The sequence below is a fragment of the Ranitomeya variabilis genome, chromosome 1 (genome assembly GCF_051348905.1).
Source record: "Ranitomeya variabilis isolate aRanVar5 chromosome 1, aRanVar5.hap1, whole genome shotgun sequence".
Classification (NCBI taxonomy): Eukaryota; Metazoa; Chordata; class Amphibia; order Anura; family Dendrobatidae; genus Ranitomeya; species Ranitomeya variabilis.
The window spans coordinates 795903476-795924303 of NC_135232.1; the positions used below are offsets into that span (position 1 = coordinate 795903476).

At 40.4% G+C, this 20828-nt stretch overlaps 1 protein-coding gene across 1 annotated transcript in view; it reads right to left on the reverse strand.

Annotated features, from left to right (window-relative positions):
- LOC143799021 (uncharacterized) overlaps nt 1–20800 on the reverse strand; it is an 87526-nt gene extending 66726 nt beyond the window's left edge. The window contains exons 1-34 of the mRNA XM_077281136.1: nt 20797–20800; nt 20591–20671; nt 20375–20497; nt 18451–18597; nt 18009–18155; nt 17582–17728; nt 17148–17294; nt 16721–16801; nt 16505–16627; nt 15981–16127; nt 14860–15006; nt 13490–13636; nt 13068–13148; nt 12852–12974; nt 12231–12377; nt 11804–11950; nt 11421–11501; nt 11180–11302; nt 7949–8095; nt 7504–7650; nt 6087–6167; nt 5871–5993; nt 5438–5584; nt 5064–5204; nt 4635–4715; nt 4419–4541; nt 3313–3393; nt 3099–3221; nt 2666–2812; nt 2292–2432; nt 1866–1946; nt 1650–1772; nt 564–623; nt 47–166 (exon numbers count right to left, since the gene is read on the reverse strand). Coding sequence (XP_077137251.1) covers nt 47–166; nt 564–623; nt 1650–1772; nt 1866–1946; nt 2292–2432; nt 2666–2812; nt 3099–3221; nt 3313–3393; nt 4419–4541; nt 4635–4715; nt 5064–5204; nt 5438–5584; nt 5871–5993; nt 6087–6167; nt 7504–7650; nt 7949–8095; nt 11180–11302; nt 11421–11501; nt 11804–11950; nt 12231–12377; nt 12852–12974; nt 13068–13148; nt 13490–13636; nt 14860–15006; nt 15981–16127; nt 16505–16627; nt 16721–16801; nt 17148–17294; nt 17582–17728; nt 18009–18155; nt 18451–18597; nt 20375–20497; nt 20591–20671; nt 20797–20800 — 4009 coding nt within the window. The remainder of the gene's footprint in view (nt 1–46; nt 167–563; nt 624–1649; nt 1773–1865; nt 1947–2291; nt 2433–2665; nt 2813–3098; nt 3222–3312; nt 3394–4418; nt 4542–4634; nt 4716–5063; nt 5205–5437; nt 5585–5870; nt 5994–6086; nt 6168–7503; nt 7651–7948; nt 8096–11179; nt 11303–11420; nt 11502–11803; nt 11951–12230; nt 12378–12851; nt 12975–13067; nt 13149–13489; nt 13637–14859; nt 15007–15980; nt 16128–16504; nt 16628–16720; nt 16802–17147; nt 17295–17581; nt 17729–18008; nt 18156–18450; nt 18598–20374; nt 20498–20590; nt 20672–20796) is intronic.
- Nucleotides 20801–20828: the final 28 nt, after the last annotated feature.

Consider the following 20828-nt stretch of genomic DNA (forward strand, 5'->3'; position numbering starts at 1 on the left):
ATTAAACGTAATGTGAAAATGTAAATGGCTCATAAAGGTAACATACCTGTAGTAGATGGTTTTGATGTGACATTTGTAGTAGATACTGTAGAGGCGGGCACATTGGTAGTGGTAGAAGACTGGCTCACTGTCTGGACTGGTCCTGTACTACTGACTGCTGGACTCACTTATGTTGATAAAATAAAACATGAAATGATGTTAGGCTAGTTTCACACTAGCGTTTTGCTGAGCTGCGGAGGGCTGCGGACTTCCTCCGTGAAACCCCCGCGTCGAATGCAGCTGGTTGGAATTTCTTATTTTCTCTGCATCATCAAAATGATGCGTGCGGTGGCATCTGCATACATCCGCACGACCTGCATACCTAATGTTAAAGATAAGTGCGCAGGCCGCATGCGGACGTAGGAGGAGCTGAGCGGCGGAGGAGCGGCCGTGGGCAGGGCTTCACGGAGGAAGTCTGCAGCCTTCCGCAGCTCAGCAAGACGCTAGTGTGAAACTAGCCTTACTCACCAAGATGCGATCATTGTTACAGATAAGGGAATATATGAGAGAATTCAGTAGCCCACCTGTAGTTGATGCTGCTGTTGTGTTGGGTCCATTGGGCTGCTGCACAGACGCATTAGTTACTGGAATAATAAGACATAGGAATTATGCAATGGGATGTTGGCAACAGATAGGAAAGTCTTTTGCAATGCTGTAAGATAAAATCTGATCCTCTCGCTGACAATAATTACTATGTTAATGCATAAGATTGTGAAATTCTCATATGAATGAGACCTAAAGCTACATAATTTGTACAGTTACTGTTGACCGATATCTTCCTTTAATGCAGAAGTTAGAAATATGAAAATCTATCTGCAGTTATAATTTCCTCCACCTTTGTGAATGGCGCATAGTTACTGTATATAGAGTTTATAGAGACCTAGGCCCGACACGTTCAACCTCTTATTCTTCCATATACCAATTAATCCAAAGGAAGCTGACAGAACACATTTTAAGCGTAGTTGTCATTTTATAGCCCTGTACTCTAACAGAAACCTTTGAAATAGATGAAACATCGGGGTTGGGAGACGCAAAGAAAAAGTGCAGCCATTGGGAACTATATGCTTCACATGGTTAGGAAAGTAGCCTATGGCAAACCAGGAGGACGTGCGTGAGGTGCAGCATTCATATTGCTGAACTCATTAGTCAGCTCTTGAAAATTGTGAACTCAGAAAAAATATCCCTAAAATCAAGTTTTAAATTAGTAATTTGAGAAATGTTGTGCTGCAAGAGTAGTAGCTTAACTCAGTTATTTCAGCTTGCCCAACCCAGTCTGCAGTTGCTAAGCCACTAAGTGGCTCATGTTAATGGAGCTGCAGCTTAGAGGAGAAATATATTCTAAGCATAATAACAGCGTCTAAACAGACCAATGTGTATTCTAACTTAATAGTAATGATTACTATGTCAGCAGTAGTGCGAAGTATGATAGTAATAAAGAAATCTGAGCCATGTTCTGTTGACAGCAGGGTTAATTTTCCATTGAAATTACTAAATAAGGAAACCTGCTAAAAATTAAAGATCCGTCCTTCCTTATGGTTTCAGAATAAGTGTTTATTAAAAAGAAAACCTGAAAATCATGTTTAAATCTGATTTACAAAAAAGTGGCATACCTGCGGTAGATTGTTGTGAAGTCCCATTTGTAGACGATACTGTAGAGGCGGGCACAGTGGTAGTGGTAGAAGACTGGCTCACTGTCTGGACTGGTCCGGTACTACTGACTGTTGGACTCATTTCTGTTGATAACATAAAACATGAAATGATGTTACTCACCAAGGTCCGATCATAGTTACAGATGAGGGAATATATGAGAGAATTTGGTAGCCCACCTGTAGTTGGTGCTGCTGTTGTGTTGGGTCCATTGGGCTGCTGCACAGGCGCATTAGTTACTGGAACAATCAGAGCCTCAGCTGAGGAAAGAACATAGGAGTTAAACAATGGGATCTTGGCAACAGAGGAAATACACTGTCGCTGTATAATGTCACAGGAGTTATGACATTAGGAAAGTCTTTGGCAATGTTATAAAATTGGATCTGCTGTGTATTCCAGCTTAGTAGTAATGATTATCATGTGACAGCAGTAAGGTGGTAATGAGGAAATCTGAGCCAGGGGCAATTTTCTACTATAATGATTATTTAGGGAAGCCTAGTAAAAATATGAGATCCGTCAACATCTCATCAATAATAGATTCCAGATAGGTGTTTTGCAAAAAAAAACACAAAAGCAAATGTGAATTGCTTGTAAAGGTGGCACACCTGTGGTAGATGATTTTGAAGTGGCATCTGTAGGAGATATTGTGGAGGCGGACACATTGGTAGTGGAAGAAGACTGGCTCACTGTCTGGACTGGTCCTGTACTACTGACTGATGAACTCACCACAGCTCCTGTTGATGGAGCTGCAGAAAAAATAATTGTAATGTGTTATAAATAATAATAAGGTGGTAATGAACAAATATGAGCCATATTCTGTAAACAGCAGGGGCAATTTTCAATTACAATAACTAATTAGGCAAGTATAAAGGAAAAATATCAGATCCGTCAGCGTCTCCTCTTTAATGGTTTCAAGATTGGTGTTTTACACAAAATCTAGCAATAATGGAAAATCAGAGTTGCTTGAGAGGTAGCATACCTGTGGTAGATGGATTTGAAGTGGCACTGGTAGGAAATACTGTAGAGGTGGGCACATTGGTAGTGGTGGAAGCCTGGCTCACTGTCTTGACTGGTTCTGTACTGCTGACTGATGGACTCTCTGTGGATCCTAGTGATGGAGCTGCAGCTAAAATAAGAGATATGTTATAAGTATATTAATAGTACCTATACAGGGAAAGGTGTAATTTATATTAATAGCAATGATTATCAGTAGTAAGCTGGTGATCAAGAAATCTGAGACATATTCTATTAACAGCAGGGGCAATTTTTCATTGCAACAACTAAATAAGGAAACCTAGTAAAAATAACAGATCTGCCACTGACTCCTCCTTGATGGTTTCCAGAGGTATATTTAATAAAAAAAAAACCAGAAAATGAAGTCAAAATGTGAATTACTCATAAAGGTAACATACCTGTGGTAGATGGTTTTGAAGTGATATCTGTAGGAGATACTGTAGAGGTGGGCACATTGGTAGTGGTAGAAGACTGGCTCACTGTCTGGACTGGTCTTGTACTACTGACTGTTGGACTCACTTCTGTTGATAACATAAAACATGAAATTATGTTACTCACCAAAGTCCGATCATAGTCACAGATGAGGGAATATATGAGAGTTTGGATGCCCACCTGTAGTTAATGCTGTTGTTGTGTTGGGTCCATTGGGCTGCTGCACAGGCGCATTAGTTACTGGAACAATCAGAGCCTCCGCTGGGGAAAGAACATAGGAATTAAACAATGTGATCTTGGCAACAGAAGAAATAATAAATTGTCTCTGGAGTTATGATGATAGGAAAGTCTTTTGCAATGCTGTAAGATAAGATCTGATCCTTCTCCCTGGCAATAATAACTATGTTAATGCACAAGACTGGGAAATGCTCATGTGATTGAGACCTAACCCTACATAAACAGTACAGTGACTGTTGACCAATATTTTTTTTTATTCAGAAGTTTGAAATATGAAAATCTATATGGAGTTATAATTTCCTCAACCTTTGTGAATGGTACAAAGTTACTGAATATATAGAGTTTATAGAGACCTAGACCCATCACGTTCAACCTCTTATTCTTCCATATACCAATTAATCCAAAGGAAGCTGACAGAACACCCTTTTAAAAGTAGTTGTCATTTTATAGCCCTGTACTCTAACAGAAACCTTTGAAATAGATGAAACATCGGGGTTGGGAGGCGCAAAGAAAAAGTGCAGCCATTGGGAACTATATGCTTCACATGGTTAGGAAAGTAGCCTATGGCAAACCAGGAGGACATGTGGGAGGTGCAGCATCCATATTGCTGAAATCATTAGTCAGCTCTTGAAAATTGTGAACTCAGAAAAAATATCCCTAAAATCTAGTTTTAAATTAGTAATTTGAGAAATGTTGTGCTGCAAGAGCAGTAGCTTAACTCAGTTATTTCAGCTTGCCCAACCCAGTCTGCAGTTGCTAAGCCACTAAGTGGCTCGTGTTAATGGAGCTGCAGCTTAGGGGACAGATATATTCTAAGCATAATAACAGCGTCTAAACAGGCCAATGTGTATTCTAACTTAATAGTAATGATTACTATGTCAGCAGTAGTGCGAAGTACGATGTTAAGAAAGAAATTTGAGCCAAATTACTAAATAAGGAAACCTGCTAAAAATTATAGATCTGTCCTTCCTTATGGTTTCAAAATAAGTGTTTTTTTAAAAATACCCAGAAAGTCATGTTTAAATCTGATTTACAAAAAGGTGGCATACCTGTGGTAGATGGTTTTGAAGTGGCATCTGTAGCAGATACTGTAGAGGTGGGCACATTGGTAGTGGTAGAAGACTGGCTCACTGTCTGGACTGGTCCTGTACTACTGACTGCTGGACTCACTTCTGTTGAGAACATAAAATATGAAATGATGTTATTCACCAAGGTCTGATCATAGTTACAGATGAGGGAATATATGAGAGAATTTGGAAGCCCACCTGTAGTTGGTGCTGCTGTTGTGTTGGGTCCATTGGGCTGCTGCACAGGCGCATTAGTTACTGGAACAATCAGAGCCTCAGCTGAGGAAAGAACATAGGAGTTAAACAATGGGATCTTGGCAACAGAGGAAATACACTGTCGCTGTATAATGTCACAGGAGTTATGACATTAGGAAAGTCTTTGGCAATGTTATAAAATTGGATCTACTGTGTATTCCAGTTTGGTAGTAATGCTTATCATGTGACAGCAGTAAGGTGGTAATGAGGAGATCTGAGCCAGGGGCAATTTTCTACTAAAATGATTATGTAGGGAAGCCTAGTAAAAATATGAGATCCGTCAACATCTCATCAATAATAGATTCCAGATAGGTGTTTTGCACAAAAAAAAACCACAAAAGCAAATGTGAATTGCTTGTAAAGGTGGCATACCTGTGGTAGATGATTTTGAAGTGGCATCTGTAGGAGATATTGTGGAGGCGGACACATTGGTAGTGGTAGAAGACTGGCTCACTGTCTGGACTGGTCCTGTACTACTGACTGATGAACTCACCACAGCTCCTGCTGATGGAGCTGCAGAAAAATTAATTGTAATGTGTTATAAATAATAATAAGGTGGTAATGAACAAATATGAGCCATATTCTGTAAACAGCAGGGGCAATTTTCAATTACAATAACTAATTAGGCAAATATAAAGGAAAGATATCAGATCCGTCAGCGTCTCCTCTTTAATGGTTTCAAGATTGGTGTTTTACACAAAATCTAGCAATAATGGAAAATCTGAGTTGCTTGAGAGGTAGCATACCTGTGGTAGATGGATTTGAAGTGGCACTGGTAGGAAATACTGTAGAGGTGGGCACATTGGTAGTGGTGGGAGACTGGCTCACTGTCTTGACTGGTTCTGTACTGCTGACTGATGGACTCACTGTGGATCCTAGTGATGGAGCTGCAGCTAAGATAAGAGATATGTTATAAGTATATTAATAGTACCTATACAGGGAAAGGTGTAATTTATATTAATAGCAATGATTATCAGTAGTAAGCTGGTGATCAAGAAATCTGAGACATATTCTATTAACAGCAGGGGCAATTTTTCATTGCAACAACTAAATAAGGAAACCTAGTAAAAATAACAGATCTGCCACTGCCTCCTCCTTGATGGTTTCCAGAGGTATATTTAATAAAAAAAACAACAGAAAATGAAGTAAAAATGTGAATTACTCATAAAGGTAACATACCTGTGGTAGATGGTTTTGAAGTGACATCTGTAGGAGATACTGTAGAGGTGGGCACATTGGTAGTGGTAGAAGACTGGCTCACTGTCTGGACTGGTCTTGTACTACTGACTGTTGGACTCACTTCTGTTGATAACATAAAACATGAAATTATGTTACTCACCAAAGTCCGATCATAGTCACAGATGAGGGAATATATGAGAGAGTTTGGAAGCCCACCTGTAGTTAATGCTGTTGTTGTGTTGGGTCCATTGGGCTGCTGCACAGGCGCATTAGTTACTGGAACAATCAGAGCCTCAGCTGGGGAAAGAACATAGGAATTAAACAATGTGATCTTGGCAACAGAGAAAATAATAAATTGTCTCTGGAGTTATGATGATAGGAAAGTCTTTTGCAATGCTGTAAGATAAGATCTGATCCTCTCCCTGGCAATAATAACTATGTTAATGCACAAGACTGGGAAATGCTCATGTGATTGAGACCTAACCCTACATAAACAGTACAGTGACTGTTGACCAATATTTTTTTTTTATTCAGAAGTTTGAAATATGATAATAATTTATCTGGAGTTATAATTTCCTCGACCTTTGTGAATGGCACATAGTTACTGTATATAGAGTTTATAGAGACCTAGACCCATCACGTTCAACCTCTTATTCTTCCATATACCATTTAATCCAAAGGAAGCTGACAGAACACCCTTTGAAATGTAGTTGTCATTTTATAGCCCTATACTGTAAAAAAAAAACCTTTGTAATAGATTAAACATCGGGGTTGGGAGACGCAAGTAAAAAAGTGCAGCCATTGGCAATTATATGCTTCACATAGCTAGGAAAGTAGCCTACGGCAAACCAGGAGGACATGTGGGAGGTGCAGCATCCATATTGCCGAAATCATTAGTCAGCTCTTGAAAATTGTGAACTCAGAAAAAATATCCCTAAAATCAAGTTTTAAATTAGTAATTTGAGAAATGTTGTGCTGCAAGAGTAGTAGCTTAACTCAGTTATTTCAGCTTGCCCAACCCAGTCTGCAGTTGCTAAGCCACTAAGTGGCTCGTGTTAATGGAGCTGCAGCTTAGGGGACAGATATATTCTAAGCATAATAACAGCGTCTAAACAGGCCAATATGTATTCTAACTTAATAGTAATGATTACTATGTCAGCAGTAGTGCGAAGTACGATGTTAAGAAAGAAATCTGAGCCAAATTACTAAATAAGGCTACGTTCACACTAGCGTTGTGCGCCGCTGCGTCGGCGACGCAACGCACAACGCACGCAAAAACGCGTCAAAACGTACGCAAAAACGCTGCGTTTTGCGACGCATGCGTCGGTTTTTGCCGAAAATCGGACGCAAGAAAAATGCAACTTGTTGCGTTTTCTTGGTCCGACGCTTGCGGCAAAAAAGACGCATGTGTCGCACAACGCAACAAAAAAAACCGCATGCGTCCCCCATGTTAAGTATAGGGGCGCATGACGCATGCGTCGCCGCTGCGTCGCCGACGCAAACCCGACGCACATTAGCTTAACGCTAATGTGAACGTAGCCTAAGGAAACCTGCTAAAAATTATAGATCCGTCCTTCCTTATGGTTTCAAAATAAAGTAATGTTTAAATCTGATTTACAAAAAGGTGGCATACCTGTGGTAGATGGTTTTGATGTGACATTTGTAGTAGATACTGTAGAGGTGGGCACATTGGTAGTGGTAGAAGACTGGCTCACTGTCTGCACTGGTCCTGTACTACTCACTGTTGGACTCACTGTGGCTCCCGTTAATGGAACTGCAGCTAAGCAAAGAGATATCATCCAAGTATATTAACAGTAACTGTATTGGCAAATGTGTATTTTAGATTACAAGCAATGATTATTATATCTGCAGTAGTAAGGTGGTAGTGAAGAAATCTGGGACACATTCTCTAAGTATCAGGGACAAATTTACCTTACAAAAACTAAAGAGAGAAGCTTATTAATAAAGAACAGATCAGTCAACATCTCCTCACTGATGTTTTCCAGATATGTGTTTATTCGGAAAAAATAAACATAACGTTAATATGAAAATTTGAGTTGCTCATAAAGTTAGCATACCTGTGGTAGATGGTTTTGAAGTGACATCTGTAGGAGATACTGTAGAGGCGGGCACATTGGTAGTGGTAGAAGACTGGCTCACTGTCTGGACTGGTCCTGTACTACTGACTGTTGGACCCACTGTGGATCCTGTTGATGGAGCTGCAGCTAAGAGAAGAGATACAAGTATATTAACGGTACATAGGTATCTAGGTAAATGTGTATTCTAAAATATAAACAATGAATATTACAGGTCCTTCTCAAAAAATTAGCATATAGTGTTAAATTTCATTATTTACCATAATGTAATGATTACAATTAAACTTTCATATATTATAGATTCATTATCCACCAACTGAAATTTGTCAGGTCTTTTATTGTTTTAATACTGATGATTTTGGCCTACAACTCCTGATAACCCAAAAAACCTGTCTCAATAAATTAGCATATTTCACCCGTCCAATCAAATAAAAGTGTTTTTTAATAACAAACAAAAAAACCATCAAATAATAATGTTCAGTTATGCACTCAATACTTGGACGGGAATCCTTTGGCAAAAATGACTGCTTCAATGCGGCGTGGCATGGAGGCAATCAGCCTGTGACACTGCTGAGATGTTATGGAGGCCCAGGATGCTTCAATAGCGGCCTTAAGCTCATCCAGAGTATTGGGTCTTGCGTCTCTCAACTTTCTCTTCACAATATCCCACAGATTCTCTATGGGGTTCAGGTCAGGAGAGTTGGCAGGCCAATTGAGCACAGTAATACCATGGTCAGTAAACCATTTACCAGTGGTTTTGGCACTGTGAGCAGGTGCCAGGTCGTGCTGAAAAATGAAATCTTCATCTCCATAAAGCATTTCAGCCGATGGAAGCATGAAGTGCTCCAAAATCTCCTGATAGCTAGCTGCATTGACCCTGCCCTTGATGAAACACAGTGGACCAACACCAGCAGCTGACATGGCACCCCACACCATCACTGACTGTGGGTACTTGACACTGGACTTCAGGCATTTTGGCATTTCCTTCTCCCCAGTCTTCCTCCAGACTCTGGCACCTTGATTTCCGAATGACATGCAAAATTTGCTTTCATCAGAAAAAAGTACTTGGGACCACTTAGCAACAGTCCAGTGCTGCTTCTCTGTAGCCCAGGTCAGGCGCTTCTGCCGCTGTTTATGGTTCAAAAGTGGCTTTACCTGGGGAATGCAGCACCTGTAGCCCATTTCCTGCACACGCCTGTGCACGGTGGCTCTGGATGTTTCCACACCAGACTCAGTCCACTGCTTCCTCAGGTTCCCCAAGGTCTGGAATCGGTCCTTCTCCACAATCTTCCTCAGGGTCCGGTCACCTCTTCTCGTTGTACAGCGTTTTCTGCCACATTGTTTCCTTCCAACAGACTTACCATTGAGGTGCCTTGATACAGCACTCTGGGAACAGCCTATTTGTTGAGAAATTTCTTTCTGGGTCTTACCCTCTTGCTTGAGGGTGTCAATGATGGCCTTCTTGACATCTGTCAGGTCGCTAGTCTTACCCATGATGGGGGTTTTGAGTAATGAACCAGGCAGGGAGTTTTTAAAAGCCTCAGGTATCTTTTGCATGTGTTTAGAGTTAATTAGTTGATTCAGAAGATTAGGGTAATAGGTCGTTTAGAGAACCTTTTCTTGATATGCTAATTTATTGAGACAGGTTTTTTGGGTTATCAGGAGTTGTAGGCCAAAATCATCAGTATTAAAACAATAAAAGACCTGACAAATTTCAGTTGGTGGATAATGAATCTATAATATATGAAAGTTTAATTGTAATCATTACATTATGGTAAATAATGAAATTTAACACTATATGCTAATTTTTTGAGAAGGACCTGTATGTCAGACTCAGCAGTAGTAAGGTAGTAATGAAGAAATCTGACCCATATTCTATTAAGATCAGCGACAAATTTACATTACAAAAACTAAATTGAGAAACTTATTAAAAATAAATCAATGTAACCCCTTCATGACCTGAGCTTTTTTCGGTTTTGCATTTTCGTTTTCCACTCCCCTTCTTTCCAAAGCCATAACTTTTTATATTTCCGTCAATATGGCCATTTGAGGGCTTATTTTTTGAGGGACAAGTTGTACTTTTGAACGACATCATTGGTTTTACCATGTTGTGTAATAGAAAACAGGAAAAAATTCCAAGTACGGTGAAATAAAAAAAAATACAATCCCACACTTGTTTTTGTTTGGCTTTTTTGCTAGGTTCACTAAATGCTAAAACTGACCTGCAATTATGATTGTTCAGGTCATTACGAGTTTGCAGACACCTCACATGTCTAGGTTCTTTTTTATCTAAGTGGTGAAAAAAAATTCCAAAGTTTGCTAAAAAAAAAAAGCATCATATTCCGAGACTCGTGGTGTCTCCATTTTTTGTGACCTCGGGTTGGGTCAGGACTTATTTTTTGCGTGGCGAGCTGACGTTTTTAATTATACCATTTTTGTGCAGATACAATCTTTTGATCACCCGTTATTGCATTTAAATGCAATGTCGCGGCGACCAAAAAAACGTAATTCTGGCGTTTTGATTTTTTTTCACTACGCCATTTAGAGATCAGGTTAATCCTTTTTTTATTGATAGATCGGACGATCCTGAACGTGGCAATACGAAATATGTCTATGTTTGATTTAATTTTTATTGTTTTATTTTGAATGGGGCGAAAAAGGGGTGATTTGAACTTTTATGTTTTGTTTTTTTTTCAGATTTTTTTAAACATTTTTTTTTACTTTTGGCATGATTCAATAGCCTTCATGGGAGACTAGAAGCTGCCACAACTTGATCAGCTGTGATCACCTCTATGTAGCTGAATTGCAGACCTGCTATGAGCACCGATCACAGGGTGGCGCTCTCAGCAATCCGGCATCAACAACCATAGAGGTCTCAAGGAGACCTCTGTTTGTCATGCCGACACACCGGTGACCCACAATCACGTGATGCAGATCACCGGTGAGCGCATTTCCGGCCGCATGGCCTTAAGCGCTTGTTAAGTGCCACTGTCTGAGTTTGACAGCGGCATTTAACTATTTATTAGCCATGGGCGGATCGCTACTGTGGGCACATGTCCGCTGTTGGAAACAGCGGACATGTCCTGGCTTTGAGGTGGGCTCACCGTTGGAGCAAACATCAAAGCGGGGGAAACTGACATCAGACGTACTATTACGTCCGAAGTCAGTAAGGGGTTAATATGAAAATTTGAGTTTCTCATAAAGCTGGAATACCTGTTGTAGATGGTTTTGAAGTGGCATCTGTAGGAGATACTGTAGACACGGGCACATTGGTAGTGGTAGAAGACTGGCTCACTGTCTGCACTGGTCCTGTACTACTCACTGTTGGACTCACTTCTGTTGAGAACATAAACATGAAATGATGTTACTCACCAAGGTCCGATCATAGTTACTGATGAGAGAATGAGAGATGAGAGAATGAGAATGAGAGAAATGAGAGAATTTGGTAGCCCACCTGTAGTTGATGCTGCTGTTGTGTTGGGTCCATTGGGCTGCTGCACAGGCGCATTAGTTACTGGAACAATCAGAGCCTCAGCTGAGGAAAGAACATAGGAATTAAACAATGGGATCTTGGCAACACAGGAAATACACTGTCGCTGTATAATGTCCCTGGAGTTATCACATTAGGAAAGTCTTTGGCAATGCTATAAAATAGGATCTCATGTGCCTTTTACCTTAGTAGCAATCATTATTACATAGCAGCAGTAAGGTGGTAATGAGGAAATCAAGTCAGGGGCAATTTTCTTCTCTAATGATTATTTAGGGAAGTTTAGTAAAAATATGACATCAAAAAACAAAAACAAAAGCAAATGTGTGTTGGTGGTAAAGGTAGCATACCTGTGGTAGATGGTTGTGAAGTGGCATCAGTAGGAGATACTGTAGAGGTGGGCACAGTGGTAGTGGTAGAAGACTGGCTCACTGTCTGCACTGGTCCTGTACTACTGACTGTTGGACTCTCTGTGGCTCCTGTTGTTGGAGCTGAAGCTAAGAGAAGAGATATATTATAAGTGTAATAACATTGTCTACAAAAGTGTATTCTAGCTTATTAATTATGATTAGTATGTCAGCAGTAGTAAAATGGCAATGAAGAAATCTGAGCCTTATTCTAATAACATCATGGATAACTTTCCATTACAATGACTAAATAAGAAATCCAAGTAAAAATAACAGATCCATCAATATCCCATGATGGTTATCATATATTTATTTCATTAAAAAAATGAAAATAATGTGAAAATCTGAATTGCTCATAAAGGTGGCCTACCTGTGGTAGATAGTGCTGAAGTGGCATCTGTAGGAGATACTGTAGAGATGGGCACATTGGTAGTGGTAGAAGACTGGCTCAGTGTCTGGACTGGTCCTGTACTACTGACTGTTGCACTCACTGTGGATCCTGTTGATGGAGCTGAAGCTAAGAGAAGAGATATGTTATAATAATATTAATTGTACCTATATAGGGAAATTTGTATTTTAGATTAATAGTAATGATTATTAAGTCAGCAGTAGTAAGCTGATAATGAAGAAATCTGAGCCTTATTCTATTAACAGCAGGGATAAATTTTAATTTCACAACTAAATAAGGAAACCTAATAAAAATAACAGATCTATCACTACCTTTTCCCTGATGGGTTCCAGAGGCACGGGTGTAACTATAACAGGTGCAGGGGTTGCAATCGCACCCGGGCCCTGGAGCCTAGGGGCCCTAAAATTCCCTTTGGCCTATAGAAAAAGACTATTGCTGTTAAAGATTTAAAATATTTGAGGGCCGGGCCCCATTGGAGCTCATGAGTTTCAAATTATGCCACTGTCCAGAGGTATATTTAATTTAAAAAAGAAAAACTGGAATGTGATGTAAAAATGTGAATTACTCATAAAAGTAGCATACCAGTGGTAGATGGTTTTGAAGTGACATCTGTAGGAGATAATGTAGGGGCGGGCACATTGGTAGTGGTAGAAGACTGGCTCACTGTCTGGACTGGTCCGGTACCACTGACTGTTGGACTCACTTCTGTTGATAACATAAAGCATGAAATGATGTTACTCACCAAGGTCCGATCATAGTTACAGATGAGGGAATATATGAGAGAATTTGGAAGCCCACCTGTAGTTGATGCTGCTGTTGTGTTGGGTCCATTGGGCTGCTGCACAGGCGCATTAGTTACTGGAACAATCAGAGCCTCAGCTGAAGAAAGAACATAGAAATTAAATGATGGGAATCTTGGCAACAGAGGAAATACACTGTCACTTTATAATGTAACAGGAGTTATGACATTACGAAAATCTTTGGCAATGATTTAAAGAAGGATCTGATGTGTATTCTGGCATAATAGTAATGATTATTACGTAGCAGCAGTAAGGTGGTAATGAGGAAATCTGAGTCAGGGGCAATTTTCTTCTATGATGATTATTTCAGAAAACCTAGTAAAAATATGAGATCCGTCAAGATCTCCACCCTGATTAGATAACAGATAGGTGGTTTGCAAAAACAAAAGCAAATTTGAGCTGCTCATAAAGGTAGCACACCTGTGGTAGATGGTTTTGAAGTGACATCTGTAGGAGATACTGTAGAGGTGGGCACAGTGGTAGTGGTAGAAGACTGGCTCACTGTCTGCACTGGTCCTGTACTTCTCACTGTTGGACTCACTGTGGCTCCTGTTGATGGAGCTGCAGCTAAGAGAAGAGATACAAGTATAATAATGTTACTTACCGTATTTTCCGCTTTGTAAGACGCACTTTTTTCCCCCCAAATTTTGGGGAAAAATAGGGGGTGCATCTTACAGTGCGGACATACCTTATCGGTGCTGCCGCTGCGGGTGTCCGATGCTTGCTGCCACACTATCCCAGATGGTGCCGTGTGCTGCTGCTGCTGCGCTGTGTCCCCGGTGCTGCCGTGTGCTGCTGCTGCCGTGCTGTGTCACAGGTGTTTGCTGCAGCTCTCTGTTCCATGCTGCGCTAGGGGGCTCTGCAGTTCCATCTATGCTTTCCTGTGCGGTGGATTCTTTCCAGGAAAATGGCCGCGGGGAGGTCTCGGGAGATGAGATCTCCTTGCTGAAATCTCATCTCCCGAGATCTTGTTGCCGAGATCTCTATCTGTGCATGCGCCACTTCCCGGCGGCCATTTTCCCAGAAGGAATCCACCGCACAGGAAAGCATGGATGGAACTGCAGAGCTCCTTCATGCAGCACGGGACAGAGAGCGGCGGCAGCACCCGGCAGCATTGGACAGAACATGGCGTCAAGCATCGGGGACACAGCATGGCAGCCTCACCCGGTAAAAGAGCTTGGCAGCAAGCATCAGGGATACAGTGTGGTAGCAGCACCCAGTAAAATAGTGTGGCAGCAAGCATCGGGGACACAGCATGGTGGCAGCACATGGCAGCAAGGGACAGAGTGCGAGGGCAAGCTTCGGGGACACAGCATGGCAGCAGCACATGGCAGCATGGGACAGAGTGCGACGGCAACACCCACCTCCTCCAGCAGCAACGCTGAGACCCTGCTTCACCACAGCCACCACCCCAGTAAGCAATAAGATGCATGGATTATAAGAAGCACCACCATTTTATTAAAAAAGTTTTTTCCTATTTTTCTCCTCAAAATTTGGGATGCGTCTTATAATCCGGAGCGTCTTATAAAGCGAAAAATACAGTATATAGGCAAATGTGTATTCTAGATTATAAGCAATGATTATTATGTCAGCAGTAGTAAGATGGTAATGAAGAAATCTGAGCCATATTCAATTAACATGAGGGGCAAATTTGCATTACAAAAACTAAATAGAGAAGTTTATTAAAAATAACGCTCAATATTACTCAACATCTCCAAAAATGTGTTTATTCAGAAAACAAAAATGTAATATTAATATGAAAATTTGAGCTGCTCATAAAGGTAGAATACCTGTGGTAGATGGTTTTGAATTGGCATCTGTAGGAGATACTGTAGAGTTGGGCACATTGGTAGTGGTAGAAGACTGGCTCATTGTCTGGACTGGTCCTGTACTACTGACTGTTGGACTCACTGTGGATCCTGTTGTTTGAGCTGAAGCTAAGAGAAGAGATATAATATAAGTATATTAAACCCCTTCGCGACCTGCACAGTACTAGTACTGCGCAGGTCCCTTCTCTCCCTTTGATGTGGGCTCCAGCCGGTCCTGTCGTTGTCAATAATTATGGAAATTCCCAGGATTTCAATATACTCCTGGGTATGTGACCTAAAGCTACATAAAAAGTGCAGTTACTTTTCGTTGCCTTTTCCTTTTATGTAAAAGCAAAAAAATGAGGTAATTTTCCTGGAGCTATATTTTATTCCACCTCTGTGATAGGTGCATAGTTACTGTATATATAGAAGATTAGACGAGACCTAAGCCCATCCAGTTAAAACCTCAAATTCTTAGATATGAGATTTAATCCAAAGGGAACAGAACAGCCATTTAAATGCGATTGTCATTTTACAGACCATAGAATATAAAGAAAACCTGTATAATGGACTAGAGAATAGGGTTCGGAGATGCAAAGGATAATAGTACAGCTAATGGTGAAATATATGCCTCACATAGTTATGAAAGTAATCTACACAATTCAGGAGGACGTGCGGGAAGTGCAGAGTTTATATTGCGGAAATCATCAGTCCACTTTGGAAAGAATCACAGATTTCTTACTTCCCTTAGTTACAATGAGAAATTGTTTGAAATTTGCCAACCATCCCGAAGAATACATTTTAAAATAGTAATTTAAGAATTATTATCCTGCAAAGGTAAAGGAGCTGCAGCCTAGGGGAGAGGTATATTATACCCATAATAACAGCGTCCATATAGGGCAATGTGTATTCTAGCTTGGTAGTAATGATTGCTACGTAGCAGCAGTAATGAGGGAATCTGAGCCAGGGGCAATAGTCTACTATGATGATTAATTAGGGAAGCCGAGTAAAAATATGAGATCCGTCAAGATCTCATCAATGATGAATTCCAGATAGGCGTTTTGCACAAAAGCAAATGTGAATTGCTTGGAAAGGTGGCCTACCTGTTGTAGATGGTTGTGAAGTGACATCTGTAGGAGATACTGTAGAGGTGGGCACATTGGTAGTGGTGGAAGACTGGCTCACTGTCTGGACTGGTCCTGTACTACTGACTGATGAACTCAGTGTGGATCCTGTTGCTGGAGCTGAAGCTAAGAGAAGAGATATGTTATAAGAATAATAACATTGTTTATATAGGAAAAAGTTTATTCTAGATTATTAATTATGATTATTATGTCAACAGCAGTAAGTTAACAATGAAGAAATCTGAGCCATATTCTAATAACATCATGGATAACTTTCCATTACATTGATTAAATAAGGAATCCTAATAAAAATAACAGATCCATCAATAAACCATAATGGTTTCCATAAAAAAGACTATTGCTGTTAACGATTTAAAATATTTGAGGGCCCCATTGGAGCTCATGAGTTTCAAATTATGCCACTGTCCAGAGGTATATTTAATTTAAAAAAGAAAAACGGGAAAGTGATGTAAAAATGTGAATTACTCATAAAAGTAGCATACCAGTGGTAGATGGTTGTGAAGTGGCATCTGTAGGAGATACTGTAGAGGTGGGCACAGTGGTAGTGGTAGAAGACTGGCTCACTGTCTGGACTGGTCCGGTACTACTGACTGCTGGACTCTCTTCTGTTGATAACATAAAACATGAAATGATGTTACTCACCAAGGTCTGATCATAGTTACAGAAGGGGGAATATATGAGAGAATTTGGTAGCCCACCTTTAGTTGATGCTGATGTTGTGTTGGGTCCATTGGGCTGCTGCACAGGCGCATTAGTTACTGGAACAATCAGAGCTTCAGCTGAGGAAAGAACATAGGAATTAAACAAAGGGTTCTCGGCAACAGAGAAAATACACTGTCGCTGTATAATGTCACAGGAGTTATAACGTCAGGAAAGTCTTTGGCAATGCTATAAAATAGGAACTCATGTACTTTCTAGCTTAGTTGTAATGATTATTACGTAGCAGCAGTAAGGTGGTAATGAGGAAATCTGAGTCAGGGGCAATTTTCTTTTATAATTATTATATAGTGAAGTCTAGTTAAAATATGAGATCTGTCAAGATCTCCTCCCAGATTAGATAACAGATAAGTGTTTTGCAAAAAAAAAAGCAAAAGCAAATGTGAGTTCCTGGTAAATGTGGCCTACCTGTGGTAGATGGTAGTGAAGTGATATCTGTAGGAGATACTGTAGAGGTGGGCACAGTGGTAGTGGTAGAAGACTGGCTCACTGTCTGGACTGGTCCTGTACTACTGACTGTTGGATTCACTGTGGATCCTGTTGTTTTAGCTGAAGCTAAGAGAAGAGATATGCTATAAGAATAATAATATTGTCTATATAGGAAAAAGTGTATTCTAGCTAATTATTTATGATTATTATGTCAGCATTAGTAAGCTGATAATGAAGAAATCTGAGCCATGTTCTATTAGCATCATGGATAACTTTCCATTACAATGACTAAAAAAGTAATCCCAGTAAAAATAACAGATCCATCAATATCTCATGATGGTTTCCAAATATTTATTTAATTAAAAAAACTGAAAATAATGTGAAAAACTGAATTGCTGGTAAAGGTGGCCTACCTGTGGTAGATAGTGCTGAAGTGACATCTGTAGGAGATACTGTAGAGGTGGGCACATTGGTAGTGGTAGAAGACTGGCTCACTGTCTGGACTGGTCCTGTACTACTGACTGTTGGACTCACTGTGGCTCCTGTTGTTGGAGCTGCAGCTAAGAGAAGAGATATGTTACAAGTGTAATAAAATTGTCTACAAAAGTGTATTCTAGCTTATTAATTATGATTATCATGTCAGCAGTAGTAAAATGGCAATGAAGAAATCTGAGCCATATTCTAATAACATCTTGGATAACTTTCCATTACAATGACTAAATAAGGAATCCAAGAAAAAATACCAGAACCATCAATATCCCATGATGGTTTTCAGATATTTATTTAATTAAAAAAATGAAAATAATGTGAAAATCTGAATTGCTCATAAAGGTGGCACACCTGTGGTAGATAGTGCTGAAGTGGCATCTGTAGGAGATACTGTAGAGGTGGGCACATTGGTAGTGGTAGAAGACTGGCTCACTGTCTGGACTGGTCGTGTACTACTGACTGTTGGGCTCTCTGTGGATCCTGGTGTTGGAGCTGTAGCTAATAGAAGAGATATAAGTATATTAATTGTACCTATATAGGAAACGGTGCATTCTAGCTTATCAGTAATGAATGTTATGTCAGCAGTAGTAAGGTCAGGTGGTAATGAAAAATTCAGAGCCATAATATGTTTAAATCATGGACAACTTTACATTGCAATGACTAGGGAAACCTAGCAAATATAACAGATTCTTCAGCATCTCCTCCATGATAGTTTTTAGATAGATGTTTGGGTTAAAAAAAATAAAAAATAAAAGTGATTTGAAAATCTGGATTGTTCACTAAAGTAGCATACCTGTGGTAGATAGTGCTGAAGTGACATCTGTAGGAGATACTGTAGAGGTGGGCACATTGGTAGTGGTAGAAGACTGGCTCACTGTCTGGACTGGTCCTGTACTACTGACTGTTGGACTAACTGTGGCTCCTGTTGTTTTAGCTGAAGCTAAGAGAATAGATATGTTATAAGAATAATAGCATTGTCTATATAGGAAAAAGTGTATTCTAGCTAATTATTTATGACTAGATGGTGGCCCGATTCTAACGTATTGGGTATTCTAGAATATGTATGTATATTTGTATATAGCAGCCACATAGTATATAGCACAGGCCACATAGTATATAGGAGCCATATAGTATATAGCAGACAAATACTACGTGGCCTGTGCTATATACTATGTGGCTGCTAAATACATACATACATATTGTAGAATACCCGATGCGTTAATACAAGCCACGCAGTACATAACAGTGGCCACGCAGTATATAACACAGCCCACGCAGTATATAACACTGGCCACGTAATATGTAGCACAGCCCACGCAGTATATAACATTGCCCACGCAGTATATAACACAGCCCACACAGTATATAGCAGCCACGTAGTATATAACACAGGCGACGTAATATATAACACAGCCCATGCAGTATATAACACTGGACACGTAATATATAGCACAGCCCATGCAGTATATAACAGCCCACGCAGTATATAACACTACCCACATAGTATCTAACACTGGCCAGGTAGTATATAGCAGCCACGCGGTATATAACACAGCCCACATAGTATTTAGCAGTGTGGGCACCATATCCCTGTAAAAAAAATAATTAAAATAAAAAATAGTTATATACTTACCCGCCGGGATCCAGCGAAGCTGTGCCAATGCGCGCGCGGCTGCCGCCATCTTCCGTTCCCAGGATGCATTGCGAAATTACCCAGATGACTTAGCAGTTTCGCAATGCCTCGGCGGACTACGGAAGGTGAGAATAGCAGGTTTTTTGTTTTTTTATTATTTTTAACATGACATCTTTTTACTATTGATGCTGCATAGGCAGCATCAATAGTAAAAAGTTGGGGACACACACAGTTAATAGCATCCAGGAAAAAAGAAAGAAAAAAGATCACCTCTGCACAACTGCAGCCAAACTAACCACCTAGCATGACAATCAAATAATGCTGAGAGTCCCACACGGCAGCTCCAGTGGTGCGGTATCCAAGGAAAACAAGACGATAAATATCCAAGTGTATAAGAAGAGAGGAACGCACTCACCGGGCAGGTAAAATCCAATCCTTTATTGCAGCATGGATAAACTTAGGGAGGGGAGTGGAGGATGACGTATTGTCCGTCATCCTCCACTCCCCTCCCTGCTAAGTTTATCCATGCTGCAATAAAGGATTGGATTTTACCTGCCCGGTGAGTGCGTTCCTCTCTTCTTATACACAGTTAATAGCAGCGTTAACGGAGTGCGTTACCCGCGGCATAATGCGGTCCGTTAACGCTGGCATCAACTCTGTGTGAGCGCTGACTGGAGGGGAGTATGCGGGTGCTGGGCACTGACTGGACGGAAGTAGGGAGGGACTAATTCTCGGCCAGACTGTGCCTGTCGCTGATTGGTCACGGCAGCCAGGACAGGCAGCTGGCGAGACCAATCATTGACGCGGGATTTCCTTTACAGACAGAAGGACAGACAGAAAGACGGAAGTACCCCTTAGACAATTATATAGTAGATTATTATGTCAGCATTAGTAAGCTGATAATGAAGAAATCTGAGCCATGTTCTATTAGCATCATGGATAACTTTCCATTACAATGACTAAATAAGTAATCCTAGTAAAAATAACAGATTCATCAATATCTCATGATGGTTTCCAGATATTTATTTAATTAAAAAAACTGAAAATAATGTGAAAAACTGAATTGCTTGTAAAGATGGCCTACCTGTGGTAGATGGTTGTGAAGTGACATCTGTAGGAGATACTGTAGAGGTGGGCACAGTGGTAGTGGTAGAAGATTGGCTCACTGTCTGGACTGGCCCTGTACTACTGACTGTTGGACTCACTTCTGTTGATAACATAAAGCATGAAATGATGTTACTCTCTAAGGACCAATCATAGTTACAGATGAGGGAATATATGAGAGAGTTTGGTAGCCCACCTGTAGTTGATGCTGTTGTTGTGTTGGGTCCATTGGGCTGCTGCACAGGCGCATTAGTTACTGGAACAATCGGAGCCTCAGCTGAGGAAAGAACATAGGAATTAAATGATGAGTTCTTGGCGACAGAAGAAATACACTGTCGCTGTATAATGTCACAGAGGTTTATGACATTAGGAAAGTCTTTGGCAATGCTACAAAATAGGAACTCATGTGTTTTTAATCTTAGTAGTAATGATGA